This window comes from Macrobrachium rosenbergii, chromosome 16 (genome assembly GCF_040412425.1).
Source record: "Macrobrachium rosenbergii isolate ZJJX-2024 chromosome 16, ASM4041242v1, whole genome shotgun sequence".
In the NCBI taxonomy this organism is placed as follows: domain Eukaryota; kingdom Metazoa; phylum Arthropoda; class Malacostraca; order Decapoda; family Palaemonidae; genus Macrobrachium; species Macrobrachium rosenbergii.
In genome coordinates, this window is record NC_089756.1 from 40,549,784 (window position 1) to 40,570,316 (window position 20,533).

General features: G+C 33.3%; 1 protein-coding gene across 1 annotated transcript in view; it reads left to right on the plus strand.

Moving 5' to 3' along the window:
* Positions 1-20,533, plus strand: part of LOC136846940 (MAM and LDL-receptor class A domain-containing protein 2-like) — a 212,146-nt gene that overhangs the window by 31,020 nt on the left and 160,593 nt on the right. Inside the window, 17 exon segments of the mRNA XM_067118195.1 lie at positions 1,045-1,162; positions 1,391-1,528; positions 3,591-3,794; positions 5,355-5,516; positions 5,787-5,930; positions 6,197-6,315; positions 8,455-8,610; positions 9,757-9,894; positions 10,279-10,357; positions 11,237-11,405; positions 12,841-13,031; positions 15,164-15,298; positions 16,518-16,657; positions 16,845-16,964; positions 18,644-18,842; positions 18,978-19,089; positions 19,214-19,376. Of these exon segments, the coding sequence (XP_066974296.1) occupies positions 1,045-1,162; positions 1,391-1,528; positions 3,591-3,794; positions 5,355-5,516; positions 5,787-5,930; positions 6,197-6,315; positions 8,455-8,610; positions 9,757-9,894; positions 10,279-10,357; positions 11,237-11,405; positions 12,841-13,031; positions 15,164-15,298; positions 16,518-16,657; positions 16,845-16,964; positions 18,644-18,842; positions 18,978-19,089; positions 19,214-19,376 (2,487 nt within the window).

The following is a 20,533-nucleotide window of genomic DNA, read 5'->3' on the forward strand; positions in this document are numbered from 1 at the left end:
TTGTTTATACTATATCCTTTTGTTTGGTGTTTTTGGAAGTAGAATTACCCTTACTTAAGTTTCAGGGAACCTTTTATTTTATTTTAGTTTTGTTGTTAATTTTATCTTGAATGTTCTATTGCTTAATAGTTGTCATACTTTTGGTCTGAGTTTAGGTGTATAGGATTATTTCTCAGTTTGTTTTTTTATTGCACATTTACTGTATTATCTGTTCAAGCAGTTGGTGTTGTCCTTACACTTTTTCACAGATTTTTGAATTATATTTCTGTTTAGTCATTTCAAGTTTCTTTAGTGTTTGTTGTATATTTGGTCACAGCTTTATTAAGCATTTGTTTGATTACACTGGATTATTGTCATGGTATTAGATTTTCTGTTGCTTACCTTTGGTTCTCTACAATTGTAGATCCTCTTAAATTTACTTTTCAGGATATTGAAAGTCTAGTATCATTGGCAATACCATGGTCATTGTCAATCATATTGTCACTACTGTACTTTAATTGTTTAACAAAATTATTGAATACGTATAATATTAGTGTGTTAGGCTAAAGCAAAAGGTTTGGATTTAATATTGCTTATCATATTCAGAGCTGTGGTAAGCAGTATTTCATTTTGCTCACACTGTGAAGATACTCATTATGATTTTTTAAACCATAATTTTACTTTATTCTGGTGTCAAAAAGAACAAATTTTCCTCAATATTTCACTAGTTCTTGGTAGTTGGCATGTATAAGTAATTGCACATTACACCAAGGCCTCTTGTACTGTAATACCTTTTTGGATGATATTAAGAATTGTTCCTTGGAATAGGCCCAGAGATAGTTGTTATACATTCATAGATACAACCAGGAAGTCCAACTAAAAGGTTATTCAAATATGTTTTTGATATATTGAATGATGTAACTACTTCTCTTTTCCTTTTGTTACATGCCTTAGTATAATTTACATTCATTAAAAGCCTCTTATATTCTTAGAAATGTTTAGTAGCAATACAGTAACAGAAATGTTTAGTAAAAATACAATAATGAAAATTTGTTCTTCTTTCAGATTGTCTTCTCTGGAATTCATGGCACGAATGCAGAAGCTGATATTGCTATTGATGAAATAACAGTTCTGTCATCTGATTGCAGCACTGTTCTTCCAACAGTCGATCCTGGTGACAATCGTAAGTACTGTATTGGTCTCATGAATCAGGAATTTTTACTGAAAAGATAACCAAACATGTGTACAATGCAGACCACAGCTCCTTTGCATCAAGAAGCATTTTGTAATAATATCTCATGTCTTTCATATTTTAGATAAAAAAATTAACTTTGTAAGGACTTAGCTTATGAAAAAATTTTAATGGGTTAAATAAAAGGTAGTATTTCATATTTACATTTTCCCTAAACAGTATGTGACTTTGAGGATTCAGAAATATGTGGTTACAGCACTATACCTGGAATTGGTGACTGGAAGTGGCTATATCCTTATGCAGACAATTTTAGTGTTCCCCATGCTTCAGTTGATCACACTTATAATACAGGCTATGGTAAGTGTTTTTTTACCATAGTTGAAAATGTACAGTGCAGCTGTTTTGCACATCAACTATACTTGTTTGACAGGTCCATGCTTAGAGATAAAGATTTTTCTTTGCAGTGGCGCCTCAGTCTCTTGTGCAATCTTTATATTTTTCAGTAACTGGTTAAAAATGCATAATGTAGCTATTTTGCACATTACTACTGTACTGGTATCTGCTAGATTCAGTTTCAATGTTGAGGATTTGCTCTCGCAAGAATGCCTCAATTACTTATGTAATGTTTGAATTTTATTCCATTATTCTGTTTCTTCCTTTCAACACATAGTACAGGTAAGTATAGTATTTCCTTTGTCCTCTCAATAGTCTTCACTGAATGGTAGCCAACCATTACTTATGTATTCTTCGTTTGATTCTAAGAATTAGTACCAGTACTTCAATTCTCTTTTTCCTGTTCTCCGGGTAAAATCATGAAAATTGCAATATATCTTTCTACATTTTAACAAAAAGGACATTTAGCATCTCCTCTAGTATAATTCACTGATGCCTATATGTTTTCATGGATTTGCTCTTCTTTCATTCTCTTTTCCCTGTACTGTACTGTATAATTAAACACTAAGGGTAGTGACAAGAGCACTGCTGGTGTAAAAAGCATACCATATTGTTTTGAAATATATTCTATTTTTGTATTAATAAGTATACATTTTAGTATATAAATACACACCCTTTGCCCTACATGTTTCAGTTCTGTTATCACTAACATGTCATATCTTGGAATGGATGTACAGTATATGCTAGTATGGGATATACCGAACATCATTTTTACAGATAGCTATGAATGTTCCTGAATATAATTTCATGTAAAATTAGAAACTTATTACTTGCATAGTATTTCTGAGAGAGAGAGAGAGAGAGAGAGAGAGAGAGAGAGAGAGAGAGAGAGATTTTGGGATCCCATTTTCTTTGCTTTGCATTTTCTATACTATACATTTTCTGTAAATGGACACCGATAAGCATAGAGTAGTACTAGATGTAAACAAACTATTTTACTTTTAGTAGCCAAGTACTTTTTAGCAAACTATTTTAACCTATTACCTAAGCATTTTTATCCTACTTTTAATGTTTAAATCTTATTACTTATTGGTGTAGACTTTCATCTTAATTTTTATCTATAAAAATTTTGGGGGGTTCTATAGATGAATGATCATTGGCATAGATTGGGATTAAAGGGGATGCACTGTGCATCATTGATTGTTAGCTAAGATCTACCATAGTATAGTTAATATTTCATTTGTATAGAAATAAGATGAAAGATTTTTCTGGATGGGTGGCCAGCATATAGTTAATATATGATATGTAGTTTAGTTTCTTTAGAAAAATACTTAGACTAAGAAATCAGATATCAGGGTGCTGTAATTCACCAAGCACATGTAGTAGCTCAAGCGAGGGCAAGGACCGTGATCAAATGTAAAGACAGGAACATATAAAACACTTATGTTAATCTGAAAACTAAAAGAAAAGGAAAGAGCAGAACCAGCAGCACTTAAGGAGAAAGTAGAATAGAGTATATGAAAAGGAAGTGTGTAGTTGTGCTAGCTGTTTTTGTCCGTTTCCCTGCTAAAAGAACAGACTTAGACTACTGTAGTGTACAGTATAGGGATATCTACTAGGGAATCCACACAGACCAGAAGATTAAATAATGATTACGTCAACCTTTGTTCTAACCCGCTCTCCTGACTGTTTTATCTCACTGGACCCTAGTAAAATGGTAGAAGGCAGATGAAAGAGGAGATGACAACTCAAATGAAGTGACTGATATCATTTTGTTTTTCAGAGAATATATGTTTCCACTTGACATTTCTTATTTTATTGTATCTTGAACAAGTATTGCCCAGGTTTTGTTTCAGATCAGTGCAGTTTGGTTACAAACAGTTGTTTTTGTGTAGTTCCAAGTGTATACTGTAAGTGGTTTGAGTAAATGAGTAATGTTCACTTTGAAATTAGCTCTTATCTGGATTCTGCTACAGTTGGAGAGTTTGAATACTTTGGCAAAATATTTACAATTACTGTATTTCAGGTCACTACATGGAAGCTGCTCTCATACCATTGAATCATAGTGGAACTGTAGGCAAACTGGTAACCCCCAAAGTGCCATATATAGAAGGTGTTGATCAGTGTGTCAGATTTTGGTATGTTCATAATGGCATCTCCAACCAGGACAGTTTATCAGTCTTTGTCAATTCATCTGGTTTTTATGGGCCCCATGTTTGGAGAGAAAAAGGTAAAGTATTTGACAATATTAAATACAATATTAATCTAGATTAATGTGCAACCTAATTTTTTATGTATATTATTATGTATTCACTTGAAGGAGGCTAATGAAACTTACCATGGGAACTTTCAAATCTGACTGAAGGAGTTGATTCAGGGAAAACACAAATAGAAAATCTAGGCTGAAGGCCTTACTTCAACAGGTAAAGTTGCAGATAAACACTTAGGTCCACTTAGAATCACTTATATTTACAATTAACAATTATATCAGAAGAATGGGGGAATTTTGAAACAGGCAGGCAAGTAAAATTCTGTCAAACAACTAATTATATAGAAATTAAACAATAACAGAAACTGGGAAAAATTCCACTTCAGTTGATTCCACAGCTAGCAACTCTGTCTGCAATTGAGAATGCATATGGTTACTTACAAAAAATGGATGGCACAATTAAAGAGAGTTGAGGGAATGCACGGAAGGTGCCAAGATACTGTTAAACACGTGGGAATTTTGGACATTTACTCACTGCACTACATAAGCCAGGTCTTCGTGGAAAACCACACTTCGGAAATGAAATGAGTTCAGTAGAAGAATAAAAGATTCATGACTGATTCAAAACCTCACTCCTGGTACATTACCTTTTAGTCGGAGACAGGGGTTCCTTGGCTTCAGCGCCAGAATGGAGGGCAAGAGTTAAAGGGGATTGCATTTGGAAAAAGGCTAAGGCTCAAAGGAGCCACATGGGAAGGATTCAGGCTCTAAGGAAGCAGAGCAAAGGGCAAGTGTCTGGATTCTGTGACTGGGTGTTTCTGAGGGTGCGCTGCTTGGGCGCTCTCTTTTAAGACCTTGGCAGATTATTTTTATCCTCCTCCCATTTCTATGTCTTCGGACCACATGGTGGGCCAGTGGCCATGTGGTTGGCACATGGCGCCCAGTTGCTATGGGCATGGTCGCTTTCTCTTTTGGATTAATTCCCTTCGCTGGCTTGTCTGCACCGCTGGCAAGGATTTAGTCTCCAAAAGGCATTACCTGGAAGAAAGGTCTCAAGCAGTCACTAGATCAAGGAGGAGGATTAAAAGATTACCAAAGGGGCAGGGGAGGCATGAGAGATTTCTTTAGAAAGGGGTGATACTTTCCTCACAACCTGCCTTTGTTAGTCAGTGGTGATATTACGTTACTGTACTTGTTTCCTGACAATAATGGTAAATCAAATTTATGAGGGCGAGGTGACCTAGAATAGCTTTCCTTTGTTACAGTATGAATGTGAAAAGTCATGCTTTGGGTAATTAATTTTCTTTTAGTTTTACACTGTAATCATTCTTTTAATCAAACTCTTGCAATTTATTCCTAACATGTTCATTTAGAAGTTTTGAGTAAGTACATTTAAAATTATTTTAGGAAATTTTATACTTTTTTATTCTGTTTTATTAAAGGATGATTTGATTTTATTGATTTTTAATTTCATGCCATCTTTCTGGAATGTTGTTGACTTAATAATTTTATCAGAGATAGAAAGGATCCTTTATGTGACTTAACAGCCTGCATGAGTATTTATTTATATTTTTTTTCCAGTGAGCTACATTGATACATGGCTTGATGCATCAGTCCCTATTCCAAAAGGCAAAAACCAAGTCTTCCATGTCATGTGGGAAGCTTCACAGGCTGAAAGAGAAAGTTATGGTTTCATTGCAGTAGACGATGTATCAGTTGACTTGGTTCCTTGTCCGTCTATTGGTATGTTGTTAATAAATACTACACATCTTTGCACCTATGAATTAAGTCCTATAAATTAAGTTCAGCATTTGGTAAAGCTGACAATATTTTTCTTCTGATAAGGTATACTGCTTCCTAAAACTTTGGTGGAAAACTGCCCTGTTTGCTACTTTGCAGACTGGTGTTTCAAGTTATCACTTATTAATTAGAAATTAAGCTTTGATTGCTTTATATGTTTCATGATCATAACATGATTTAAGGATGTGGTTATTAACTGGACTTCTATTGTAGGTACTTGTGACTTTGAAGCTTCAATGTGTGGATGGCAGAATGTTGAGGGAGAGAACCGAACAGATGACACAGAGTTTATTCGAGGCTCAGGGGCAGGTATTGACTTAGGAGCTCCAGATGTGGACCACAATGGAGATCCAAATGGTAAGAATTGATGTGTAAATTGTTTCACTTGTTGAAATTTGTTTTTGTTTAGAAAAACGTATGTTTTGCTGAGATATATTTTACAGAATAATTTTGTTAAGCCATAGCATTTAAAGTGAACAGTTTTAGTTTTAGGTGCAGTACACATTTTGGCATTTACCTGGTAGCTAAGAGATGTTTAAATGTTCGGCAGACTTGTAGTGCCATAAAGTCATTAGAGTAACTCAGTATTGAAGGAAAACTCTAGATACTTTTGAATATTTCAGGAATGGTTTTGTATGTAGATACATCATTTGGTGCAGTTGGGCAAGCTCTCCTTGAGAGTCAGTTATTCATTCCTGAGCAACATAGCAATCTCTGCTTCCACTTTTGGTATTATGTTGAGGTAAGGAAGAAATTTAAAAACTCAAATTTTTGTATTGTGGGATTTCATCAATTATCAATCGCTACTTGTACTATTGATTGTTCCTCTAGGAGGATAGTGTCGTCAGTGCACCTCATGCAGTGCACTGTAGGCATTACTTAAGGTTCTTTGTAGTGTCCCTCCAACCCCTAGCAGCAGCCCCTTTCACTCCTTTTACTGTACCTCTGTTCATAGTCTTTTTCTTCCATTTTACTCTCCATCCTCTCCTAACAGTTGTTTCATAGTGCACATTTAAAGCCATTTTATTTTCATTTTCCTTCTCAGTAGTGAATGACCTTATAGGTCCCAGCACTTGGCCTTTGGCCTAAATTTTATATTCCCTCCCATCCCACTACTTTTGATTGTTATACCCTTGTCCTGTGTTGTAAGGGTTCCCCAAACTGTCTTGGTTTAAAAGAGTCTAGGTTCATTGGAATAAAACTTTTCAAATTGTTTCTAAGACCATACCCCATTTGAAAGTCCTCTGAGATATCTGATCCACTTCCCTTGTTTTCTCTCTTTTTGCAACTCTTATATTGCAGAATGCTTATGCTGTAGCTGAGACTGTAAACAGATGGTTTGACTCTTTTAATGGGATTTGTAATGCTGAAGTGGGATTAAACACCAATCTTTTTGCAGTAGGATGTTAGAATTCTATGATATTTTTTATAACAGCTGGATCAGCTATATGTTTCTAAGGATGATTTAATGAAAAATAATAATGAACCACTACAACATTGATATCATCAGCAAGTATGGGGTAGGAAATTGCAGTTGTATATGTGAGATCAGGCATTCTTTTGTACAACATCACTGCATTACGTTTTGATGATTGTAGCTATTGTAACATGGCACTATAGTTTATTGTGTGAGTAGAATGTGCTTGTCTTTTATTTTATTGGCTAATTTTACCATGATAAAAATGATCTTGGATTTTTTCCTCAGACTCTCCAAGTACCCTTCTATGCTGTCACTTGACTATTACTTGGGCTTTTGTGGATGCTCTGCATTTTTACAGTCTGTTCTATTGGTATTGTACATCCAACAGCAATTCTTGTGGCTTTTATTCAGCTATTTTATCTTTTTATTGATTTTTATATGAATATTCAACGCATTTGGTGACTAATTTGATTGGTGGTCCAACTGATTGCTGCATTTTAACACACTTCTGCATGTTTTTTGGTATACTTTGTAGATAATGTATGATGAAGGCCAAGGTGTATTTCTTTCTTGGAGAATATTGGTCCTGTTTACTGATGCTAACTATTTTGGTAATTTTCTCAATAAAACTCAAAATTTAGGAAGTTTCACCTTTGACTTATGCACCATTTTTTGATAAATGCAGCTAACATCACACAGGGGAATTTTTTTTTTCATTTTTATATTCCTTGACATTTTCTTCAAGAAATTTTTCCCCAGAGCTTACATGGGCTGACTGATATCATGTTGTTTAATATTCAAACAATCTTCAGTGCTGCTGTTAGCATATATAAACATATGAAAGACTTCATGTTAGTGTTACAATGTGTTTATTTTATGCTTCTGACTTCATTATTGTGGGTTATATGACTTCTTATGCTTTGCAGTTGTATCAGTCTCCTCTGAGATTATGGAAAGTGCTCCAGCCTTTATTCATGAGGCATAAATCTAATTCTTTGGTTTCCTTAGGACATTACACCTTTTAACAAGCACTGCAGTTGGAACTTTGAGTATAAAACTGTGGTATTTTGGCTCAGTACATGGCAGTCATTCTGAGACGGAGAGTAGTTAAGGTCTTGATATAGTGTCTGGTATAATTTATGGTAGCTGTATGCCAGGCGCCCCATCAAGTTTACTCTTAACCCTATAACACCTTAAGTTTTATTTTCATTTGAAATATTTGATGATTTATTTAATGTAACATCTGATAAATATTTTACCCACGAAGCCATGTAGGACCAATCCAAAGAATAAGAATTAAATTTAGTTGAATATAGCCTTTGAAATTTGATTCACTGTCCTTAACCTGACTTGTAATCATATGGCAGATGTTTATAGAAATTTTCTTTTGATATTGCTGCATCTTTTTCCATTCTAAAAATACCTGGTGTTTGCTGAGGTGACTTTTTTTTATTCCTTTAGGGCACTGAGGAAGATTCTTTAAGAATAGAAATCCAGTCTCAGGAATTCACCATTCATGAAATTTGGAGACAGACTGGACGAGATTCCAAAGAGTGGTATGAAGGCCAGGTGCATGTTGATGCAAAAGAACTGCTTCTTATTGATATTCCATACCAGGTAAGTTACTTTAGAATAGACATATCAAAAAATGTGATTGTCATAAATGCAGTTTTCAAGTTGCTTTGTCACTTGTAACATTCTCCTATAAGTTTAAATCGAGATTTGTTGCACAAAAGAAGACATTAGAATTTCATTTATATACAGTACAGGATTCAAGATATCTTGGGTTTTGTTTATATTTGACAGACAATGCCCTGCTGTTTTCTTTCATTCTTTAAAGGAGAATACAGTATTAGTAATCAGTATAAAATCAATACTGTATATCTTTATACTGTACTGTACTTGCTATGTAGTAAATCTCAAGATGTTTTATAGTTCATTATGCATTATCTGTGAATCTCTAATCAAGTCATTTTTATTTCCATTACACAAAGAAGTATTTAATAGCTTGACCTCAAACATAGGTATAACATTGTTTATACTGCATCACATAAATAGTCTGTCCTTATATCTTTTCAAATTGCAGCAATGATTTTTGTATTACTGTGTTAGATTTTAAAAATTTGGCATTTCGGCAGGTTTTGAGTGTTAAGGTGGAAGAATATTGCATTTATCAGTATAATTTTCAGGAACTGTACTTCATCTAAAGTCTTGAAATGCAGTAATTACTGCAGTATCCTTGTAAAGAATTTTGAAGTACTGTATAAATAGAATATATTAGCATATCAAATGTTACTCCACTTTTATAGGCTAATATGCTGTTAACATAATGGGAAATGTAGTTGTTAGATAGTAAATATTTTGTCTTATTTCTTGTCTGTTTTAGCCATACAGTACAAGTATATAATTTAGATGGTTAATTCTCTCATGATATAACTGCATTAATGAATATTATTCTATGTATTGATATCTAACTTACTGTGGAGTTACTCGTAGTCCCTTTTACTTTTGTGCAGCTTCACTGGTTTGACATTTGAATTGTTTATTTGGTATAAACTGTCATTATTGTTTTTATTGAATACAGTAATACTTAGATGGAAAAAATTCTCGTCTATCCAGTGAGTGATGTAATCACTGAAAATGGCCTCTTCAAATGTTTAGCTGTATTTGTATGTGTACTATGCTTAAATATGATTGCTTTATGCAACCATGAGCTGGAAGCTGTGAATTAGTTAATTAGTCAATGATCTGTGATCACTACAGATTTTCATAGGAGGTGCCAAAGGATCAGATTACAGCAGAATTGCCATAGATGACTTTAACCTTACGAAGTTTGAATCTCATGACTGCCCCACCATGCCCAGCCCATCACCTGCAACATCCACAGTGCCATCTGTTGAGGTAGGGCTTGATTGCTGTGATATAGGATTCTCACCTCTTTGTTCATTATAATTAATGAATTATGCAAGCTACAGTAAATTGGTTTTTGGTCATGTGATTCTTCATTTTGAGTGAAATGAAACTACAGTAATGATTTTTCAAAAATGTACACCAACCACTTTTTATGGTACTTAAAAATTGTCTGTTGTATACTTCCTGTAGCAACTAATGTCCTTAGGTTTCAGCTAATTTTTTGTATTTGCCTTCCATTATTTAAAAACATATATTTTGTTTTATAGTCTTGCATTTTTTGCTTGGGATTCTGCCAGAATTATAATAACTCAAATGAATATCTGATTTCAGTTATGTATGATTATTTTAGTTGAGGTGTATTTATCTTGCCAGAGCGTTACCTGTGACTTCACTGAAGGCCAGTGTGGATGGGAAAGCCAGGATTCTAAAACTATGAAATGGAAATATGATGGTAAGTGAACTATATTACAGTTATTACTTCTAAAAATATTTACTGTTTTTTTAATCCTTCCCATTTAAGAAGGATTTCTGAAGAAGCATATTCTGTTTAAAGTGTATATTGTAGTGTTGTTAGCTAATGGGGCCCACAGAAAATATTTCATGGTTCAAGCACTGTACTGTATTTACTTAATGAGATTGACTGAATTTAAGCCAAAATGTGCTTTTAATGGATATTTAAAATTCTAGAAGAGCCTCACAGGATTGATTTTTGCAGTATGATTGGCAGGGTTACAGTGATGGCAGTAAAATATTTTTAATACATCCAGACCATAGCTAGGTTTTATTCTGTCGTTTACCTTTTATCCATTCAATTTACATGATTCCCTTAATAATAATCACCATCATCATTACCATCTTATTATTGATTTATGGTTACTAAAACTGGTGCCACAGTCATATTATTATTATTATTATTATTATTATTATTATTATTATTATTATTATTATTATTATTATTATTATTATTATTATTATTATTATTATTGAGAATAAAGTGAGAACCATTCCATGGTATAAATCTTGGTACAGCATTTTGCTATAAATACATTTAAAACCCGTAAGAGCTATGAGGACTGCTTACATCATCATCACTGTGGTGATGATGAGAGTTATCCTGGTAAAGTTAATGGATTTTGAGTGTATTTGTAAGAAACACCACGATTTATTACACAAGAAAAGGGTTTTGTTTTATCTTCATCTTAAAAATAGGACCATTCTTCACATTCTTTCTGTTATTACAGTACAGTAAAAATTTTTCTATAAAAAGATAACTGCAGTAACTATGCTTAGCATACCTACATTTATATTGCATGTCTGTTTTTCTTTGCAGGTATAAATTTCAACATGTATTTAGACCCGAATGACACGGCAGATATTACGAAAGACTGTGAAGCCTTGTTTGTTAGTCCACCATTCACTGTCAGCACCAAATCTTGTTTCACGCTTACTTGGAAAAAAGTTAATGAAGTTTTTGCATCATTAAAAGTCATTTATATGAAGTAAGTCCATACTCTATCTTGAAAGATTTGTTCAACCTTATCTATGAATACTGTAGTGTATAAATTTGGCAAAGTCCTTCAAGTTGTTGGACATCTCTGTTTCAAGAGAGCAAAATAAGCTTGTACACCTTGAAACTTTTTTTTTTAGTGAAGAGGGAATATTGTACCATTTACGATGATATAACATGTGAATGCTCTCGCTCTTTGAAATCATTTTAAAATCAGCACCTTGGGTATAATGCACAGAATACAGACTATTTTCTCTTTGAAATAATCATTTTTGTCATATGGTCAAAATTTAACTAATAAACACATTGTAATACAAGGTGTATGATGCATGTTATTATTAAATGAATGGCATTGTAAATCACTACTGCTCATGGTGTGAATGCAACTTGTGACCAATATTTTATTGCTCCAGTACCTTCTAAATTGTTATCTGGAAAAGTCTGTGCGCTAGTGTACACATTTTTCCTGTTACCCTTGTCACCTGAAGGATCATAATCGAGGTTTTGACATATAAGATGAAGAACCATGTTCATGGCTTTGTTGAACGCTGATGCCCTGCCATGTATCTGAGAAACCTCGCTAGCTTGGCTATATTACTAAAATGCTACCTTATCATTGTTTGACAAATCCATTTCACAAAATAGCAATAAATCAAGGCATTAGTTTTAACATTGATATACATTATCTCATCGGATGGTGGTAGTAGGAAATGTGACATATTTTGCATAATTTTTCTGTGTGAATCAGTAATATGTGAATATGTTTTGTAACTGAGAAATATTTTTGTGTTGAATTATTGCTGGAACACTTAATGAAAACACAGAGGTTAATTATTTTATGGGATGAGGGTGAGGTGACTGAATAATAAATATTGTTTGGTGGCCAGTTTGAAAAAATAAGTCATTCATGTGAAATATATAAACCATGTCTGAAATGAAACCATTGATTCCAAAGTTCACTGTATTACAGGGTAGGAAATACGTGTTATTTTCTTGAAATATATTCTCACAATCTGCCTCTGTAATGAGACCCTTGATACTAAATTCTCTTGGATCATTTGTAGAATGGAAGATTTCTGCCGAAGATTTTCTATAATATACTAATGGTAAAACAAAGTTTTTCATTTTAAGGTTTACAAGATTATGGGTTATACCAAGAAATATTGGTTCATTGTGGGAAATGAGGTCTCTCATCTAGGGGTTTTGATATTCTAATTTTAAGGATTATTAATATATTAAAAATAGAAGAAATCATTCACTTTAGTAGTTTATTGGTGTATGGGTTCAAGTACCTTATGTTTTCTGTTGATGCTGTAATAATCTAGATGTTCAATGGGATGAAAATGTATTTGTTGGAGTATTGTAAAGAATTTTTAGATTTATTAACTAGTAAACAGAAATTAAGATTAATTAACTTGTTTTGACAGTGATGAGGGAATAGAGATGGGCATGTTGATGAATGAAGAAGCTGGCACCACCAGTCAGTACCTGACCACAGATATGGAGCTTGTGCAAAATGGAACTTTCCGGATGGGAATCTTTGGTATTGTCGACTGTAATTGGAAAGGAGTCATGGCATTTGATAGTGTTGTGCTCATGGATAAACCTTGTTCTGAAGGTGTGTTATCTTTATTATTATTATTTATTATTATTATTATTATTATTATTATTATTATTATTATTATTATTATTATTATTATTATAGATGAACCTTATTCATATGGAACAAGCCACAGGGGCCACTGACTTGAAATTCAAGCTTCCACAGAATATGGTGTTCATTTGAAAGAAGCAATAGAAGGTAATGGGAAACATGAAAAGAAGAGATCAGTTAACAGAAAAGAAAAGATAAATGAACATATTAATACAGGTTGGCCATCACTAATCCGGCATCATTGGGACCTAGAGGGTGCCGGATTAGCTATTTATTAGGCTAGAATATACAAAACACAGTAGCTAAGCACCTCATCCTAGAATTAAAATATCCCATAAATCAGTACAAGTTGGTTAATAAAGAAAAGACAATTATCAAATACAGGCAGTGCTTGAGTTACGATAATTCAACTTTTGATATTTCGAGTTTACGATGGGGTTAGCAATTAATACCGATGCGAAAATATTTAGGAAATATTGTTAGATTTCGCGCAGGCGCACGCAGCTAGAGAAACCAACTTCTTTTCCTCCATCTCTTTATTGCATCTGCTAGTTAAAAAGGTAAAAGAGAATGAATGATAAAAGTATTGTTAGTAACGGTATACTCTTGCGTAAATGCGTACAGCAATAAACAACCGAACGGGAAACTGTTGTTTTGCTAATAATCGTCCCGGATAACAACTGTTATGCTTGTATTTCAACCATTGTACGGTTAAACAATTACTGTACTGTAGTTATGTTACAAATGACGTAAGTAATGTACAATAGGACTGATATATTTTTTACACTATACCCTTCTTCGCTTTGGAGAAAAGATCGGCAGGGAAATATACTGCTACAGTAACTTTAAGCTGCAAGTTGTAGCTGAAGCTGAGAAAATGTTCAAGCTGCTAATGACTATAAATTATCGTGCATCGGCAACATGGATGAAACTCGATCATAAATAAAATTGGAGAGAATGTATTTTAATCAAAAGTACTGGGCATGAAAGAATACAAATTACTGCTGTTTTCACGCCGATAAAAGATAAATATGTAAAGCTCGTATTGTGATGAAATCAAGAGAAAATAGTGAACGGAATCTTTATTTTTTTTTTTTTACACAAAACAAACATGCCCCCAAAATGGCCAGCCGCGATTCCCGCGAACGTCACATATTAACGAAAAAAATAGCTAAATTAATTTCACAACAAGACGTATTTAAGTTATATTTCGACTGAAAAACATTTCGTATAACGAAAAATATCCGTGTCCCAAATAAATAAAGTATCTATATTCATTTAAGCTTACTAGAAGCAAGAAAAGCTCTCTGAACTGAGTTAAATGCGTCGAAATAAACGCCCCATTATTAATTCCGAAAACAAAACATTGATCGCAATTTATAATACAAAAACAATATATGGGAATGTACGCAATTGTATACAATGTAGTAAAGCATAACTTTTTAAAAGATCCATGAAAAAGCTGCACATTCGTTATGTTGATGTTTGTATAATACTGTTAATATGTGAATAGAGTTTAGTATAATGTAGGCTAGGCTACCATATATGTAGCCTATACGATATACTATAGCGTAGGCAAAAAGACAATAATAAATGTAAAAAATGGAACAGCAAAACCATGCCTATAGTTACAAACACCTCCAGTTTGTTGATGCAGCACAATGCACCACCAAATCGAAGCGGCCGGCGAGCGAGTTAGCGCAGCGACCTGGGAAATATGAAAATTAGTACGGAAATGTTAGAAATTACTCTAGCCGAAATTTGTGCTGGATTGCTGATTGTTCCGGACTACTGATTGCCGGATTAGTGATGGTCAACTTGTAAATGAATAGATAAAATTAAGTAAATTTTTAAAATACTGCACTTATCATAAGGATAACATAGCAGTAATTTAGGTTTCATGTATAAGTAATGTGCATTTAAGAAAGCTAATTCTATTGTATTGTAATAAGATTTGTGTGCAGTAAATTTGTTTTTAAATCAAGAATGGTGCACGTGTGATTGGGAGGTTATTGATTAGATGAGAAATGTAATGATGATACATATTAGACCAAATTATCATCGTATCATAACACATTTGTATTTTATTTTGATAGATGTCACGGTGAATCACATCATCTGTGACTTTGAAAATTCAGATAGATGTGGATTCCACACAGCTCTTCCAGACGACACTGCATCTTGGGCCTGGGGATCTCATTTGCCAGACCACACAACTGATTCTGAAGCAGGTGAGATGGGCAATAATCAAATTGTAGTGTATATAAGATATCCAAGTTTCTTGATAAAAGCATAAAAATTGGCTAGTGTGTAGAATTTTAAGACGGGCTGTAATAGAGGTTTTATCTACAGATATTTTTTTATAAGGTACATTTTCTTGAAATAATTTAGATAAGTTTGCAATGTAGATAACCACTTCTTGTAATCAAGGCTAGGGTGAAATCATAGTATGTGTCCTAAGTAATATTTAATAGCATTTTATATTACAACTTTTAGGCATTGTTGTTGTAAACAGACAGTTTGAAGATTGGAAAGGTGGCAGGAATTAATGGGATTGTAAGTGAAAAGCATTATGGTGGTAAGAGTGACAGATATGTGGCGAAGAAAAGATTCCAAATGAAACTGTGAGAGGAGAGATCTCATTTTCTACATATAGTAGAAAGGTGACAGAAGTAATGTTAAGTGCAAATGAGGGAAAGATTTTGGAACCTGTTGTGGATATTTTATTGTTGGAGGTGTAAAATTTGAGGAAGATGGTAAAAGATTAGGAGAGGTGAAAAGATAGGTCAGAGTTTAGGGGTAATTTGGTTACATAAAGAGAACACAATATGATGGGATGGTATTTTGAGAGGAAGGAAGAAAGGAGACCCAAAAACCACTGATTAGATAATATGGACATAGTGGTGTAATTGAAGGGGGCTTAATGTATAGGAAAATGAGGGCATATGTAAGTTTGAGGTTAGTGGAACACTGTGTTTTGAGGGGTTGTTACACGATTGGTGACTCATGTCTGTAGTTATATAAAGTAGTTGATGCGGGAGTTTCTGTAGATAGTGTTCATATTTAGCTTTCTGTTAAGTGACAGTGACTTTGTGTTTTTTGAGAACCTTCCTGTGTTAGAAGAAATGGCTTTATATATTCATACACATATATACATATATATATGATTATAATAAATATATTTTAAATGATTCATTTATATGCATACACTAATATATATATATATATATATATATATATATATATATATATATATATATATATATATATATATATATATATATATATATATATATATATATATATATATATATATATATATATATATATATATATATATATATATATATATATATTATGTGTGTGTGCATATGCATACAGCTCTCCTTCTTCCTTTATCTGTAAGATGTGAATGGCTTGCCTCAATTCTCTTTTGTTACCTAACACCAGGTCATGAAATCTTCTTTGTAAGTGAAAATACAAACGGAAAGATTGCTCATCTCACAACTCCACAACTGAAGATGGATGTAGATCACTTCTGTGTTAAATTCTGGTACTTAGCTGAGAGCCAGTTTGTTGCGACTTTGACAGTAAGTTTCATGATGAGGTCTTTCTCTTGAATATATTATGTAATGTATTATTAAGCCTGTATGTATAGAATATTTTTAATTTTCCATGAGAACTTTCAAATAATAGTAAAATCTTTAAACATTTGGTCCAGCTCTTACTATTTTTGTAAGGAATCAGATTCTGAAAGTCTCTCCTCTTTTTATATAGGTATATTCACAACAAGGGGAGGAGAGGAGTAATCCATTATGGGTCATGGGTAAAAACTACCTTGGACATTGGAGAGGTGTGTCAGTGGAGAGTCAGCTTGATAAAGAGAGAAATCTCACAGTAAGTTATGCTTTTTTTTTTTTTTTTTTATAAATGTTACTATCATGCGTAGTCATTGCCCAAAGAGTAATTGGGTGAGATGGGTCACCTGAAAAGTAGTGTATCATTGTAATGGGGTTTACTGATTACCCTGTAAACTGAGTTTCTGTGGAAAATATTTCTTGTCTACATATTTAGCATATGCTTTGAGACTTTGTGTATCAGTGAGATTATATCTTTTGAATAGTACTTGAAGCATTCATTCTAGAAAGTTTATGGACAAAATTCCTTGAGCGAACACCTAAGCATAAAGCAGGAGTATAGGAAAATAAAAGTTACACAAATCTTGAGAAATTAAGGAAGAAATGTTGCCTTTTTCAATAAATCTCTTAAAAGTGAATGTTATATGCAAAGAACAGTTTAGTTTCAGTTAGAAATGATATGGAATTACTGTTGTCAGCAGGATATCATCAAAATGTTCAAGAGTGGACTATACTGTAGGGTCTTCGTTGCCTACTAGACTTTGTTACTTATTAGAAGCAGAGAACCCAGACGCATCTGTGAGTTGAGGGGCTACTGTATAATAATTAAATTAACCATCAAGATGTGTAGACATGGAAAGATACAGTTTGTACATAATTTAAATTAAAGATACAACTATAGTTTATATTAAAGATTTTATTTATAAATTATTTATTTAACCAGACCTCTGAACTCTTTTAGGGTTCTTCTCGGGCTGGAAGTTTATATTAAAGGATATCAGGTTGATGTGAATTTATTTATTTTTATAGCAGGGAGACTTCACTGTGGCCACTTAGGAATGATCAGTATTTTATAAAAATTTTTGCATATGTTCATGTTAAACAAGTCAAAAAGGCTATTTACTTGTTAAGTAATTCTCCACGAAAAGTAATGCCTATTCATAAAAGCTTAAAAACACTGTAGAGGAGGAGAGAGAAGAAATGTATGGTGTCCTGTACAGTAGAAAAAAATATAAGTGTACATGACATGCTGTTGTGAAATGTCAGAAAAATTAAGGCAATGGTGCATAGCTCTTTCAGAAAACACAGTTTCTTAAGCTAGGAGTATTAACTTGCATAAAACTGCTTGGACAACTGCTCCGAACTGTGGAGTAAATTGAACTTCAGAAGACCTCTGGTAGTAGGTAGTGTAATATTATAGCACCACAAAAGATGCTGATACTTTGTTAATTTAGTAGCTCACACTAATTCAAGGTGCACCCTCACATAAATCAGTAAGGAAAGATCTCAGTTGAAGTTATAATGCTTTATCATAATTGCCAGTGTTAGTAAAAAGGAAATCTTTTTACTAACACTAAAGATTCTAGAGTGTTGAAAACATGCAAATAGCAGAACACTCCAGTGATAATGGACAAGATCTGAAATTTGGCATTAATAGCATTACTGTGTACTGTATCTTTAAACGTAAAGAGTGTGTTAGTATTCAGTTAACTTTATTGTTACATAAAAAAGAAATTTAGAGTCAAAATAACGCTTATTGATGTTAATGGATTAAAGGATTTTCTGATTTTATGTTTGTAAGAAAGTTGACCAATTACAACTGGATTTACAGACAGGGTTCAGATGTGTCAGAATCCATATACAGTACAGTACAGTAGTTTCTTTCATTTTGTCATTAGTGTAAAACTTGATATTTATATCTCTGACTCTTGTAAACAGGTAGTTTGGGAAGTTGTTGTGGAACAAGCAGCTGTAGGTTTCATATTACTTGATGATGTTGAAGTTAGAGAGGGAAGCTGTTCCTCATCAGGTTCCTGTAATTTTGATGAAGACATATGTTTGTGGAGCCAAAGTCTGGATGATTATCTGAATTGGGAAACTGTCAATAGTATTGGAGACCTCCAAGATCATTCAGCTTGTAAGTTTATTGTTATATACTATTTTGTGATTTTTCTGTTTAAACCATCAGTGTACAGTATATCCAAATATAATTACAGCACTCAGAAACTCTAATAAAAGTTACATGTGACTCATTTTTTATATGATTCTGCAGCCAATGGTAGTTTCATGGCCATCAGAACTGACGCATCACTCCAACCAGGGCATTATGCTGTTTTGGAATCTCAGCCATTAACAATAAAAGAAACAGCGTGTTTCACCTTCTGGTATGATACACATTTGTGTGTTCCATGTCTTATAAACACTATAAAGAATGTTGGATAGTTAAAAAAAAAAATCACGAAACATGCTGTTTATTTTTTTATTTTTTTTCTCTTCTTCTTCATCCAGGTACAACCTGTGGGGACCAGGAATTAAATCATTAACAGTGGAACAGTATTTGTCTGACACTGATCATTTCAGCAGCTGGCGCCTTGAAGGTCCTGTATCAGAGTCCTCTTCAAATTGGTCATATGCCAGTCTCCCGATACAACCTTCAGATGTTCAAGTTCTGGTAAGTGGTAAATACTTCTTGTATACAGAGGATAACTCACCTTGTTTTGTTTTTAAAGGAAATTTTCATGAATTCTCCTCACCAGTGAGTCATTGAATGTCTTCACACACATTGTAATGCCTGGCTCCGGTTCATAAGTTTTGATAGTCTCTAAATCACTCCTCTATTAATTTTTCTATGAAAGCTAATTGTAAAAGCATATTTCAGAAACAATACTTTAGCTTGGACAGAATTTCTATAGTTTTGATAGTGTGAAAGGCACATAACCTTCCAGTAATTATGTACATATGAAAAAGATCAATTATACTGCTTATTGAAAAATGTTTAGTGCATAAAAGCTGGATAGCATTACTTGCTGATGGTAACGTTGCACTCTCAACCCAGGTGTGTCAAATTTATATTAATGATGTGGAAATACATGCCAAGACAATAGAGGAAAGAAAATGGTAATAAAACTGGGTGCTGTATTGAAATCTTGAATGGTATTACTGCATAAGGAAAAGATAAATTTATCTATCAAACTCTAAAAAAACAAAAACAAACTTTAAGAATATACTATACATGTTAATGGTAACTAAATAGATTGCCGAGGACAAGTTAAAGCATCAAATATGGAATACCCAATTATTATGGTAAATAATATCTTGCCTAAATCTCTTTTGCCACAGGCATTGTTTTTTTTGGGCAATTGTTTAGTACCTGTAGTATTTATATTTCAAATCATTGCAGTGAGAGTGCATGGGACTTGCTGATTTTTATTCCCTTATCTTTATTGATATTTAGTCTGAAGATAATTATGCCTGATTGAGATGGAGGCAAGTTTTATGTGATCTGAATGATACCAGATTACTGTTGTTCCTGTTTTGTCATTATCCAGAGTTCTAAATGTTGGAACTTTAGAAATCTCAAGATCCCTTGAGCCTTTAAAACTTACTCAAAGTTTAAAGTAGTCAGTAATCACATTGTCTCAGAAAGAATTAATGTAAACACAAGTCAAGACGTACTGTGCATTACGTAGAATGTCTATTGCTGGGTTATGTCGTGTAAGTTATTATTCTGTGTAAGCCGAATATAATACATAGAACATTAACATTAATAATGAACTGATAAATTGGTAATTAACATGAATTCATTCTCTCTCTCTCTCTCTCTCTCTC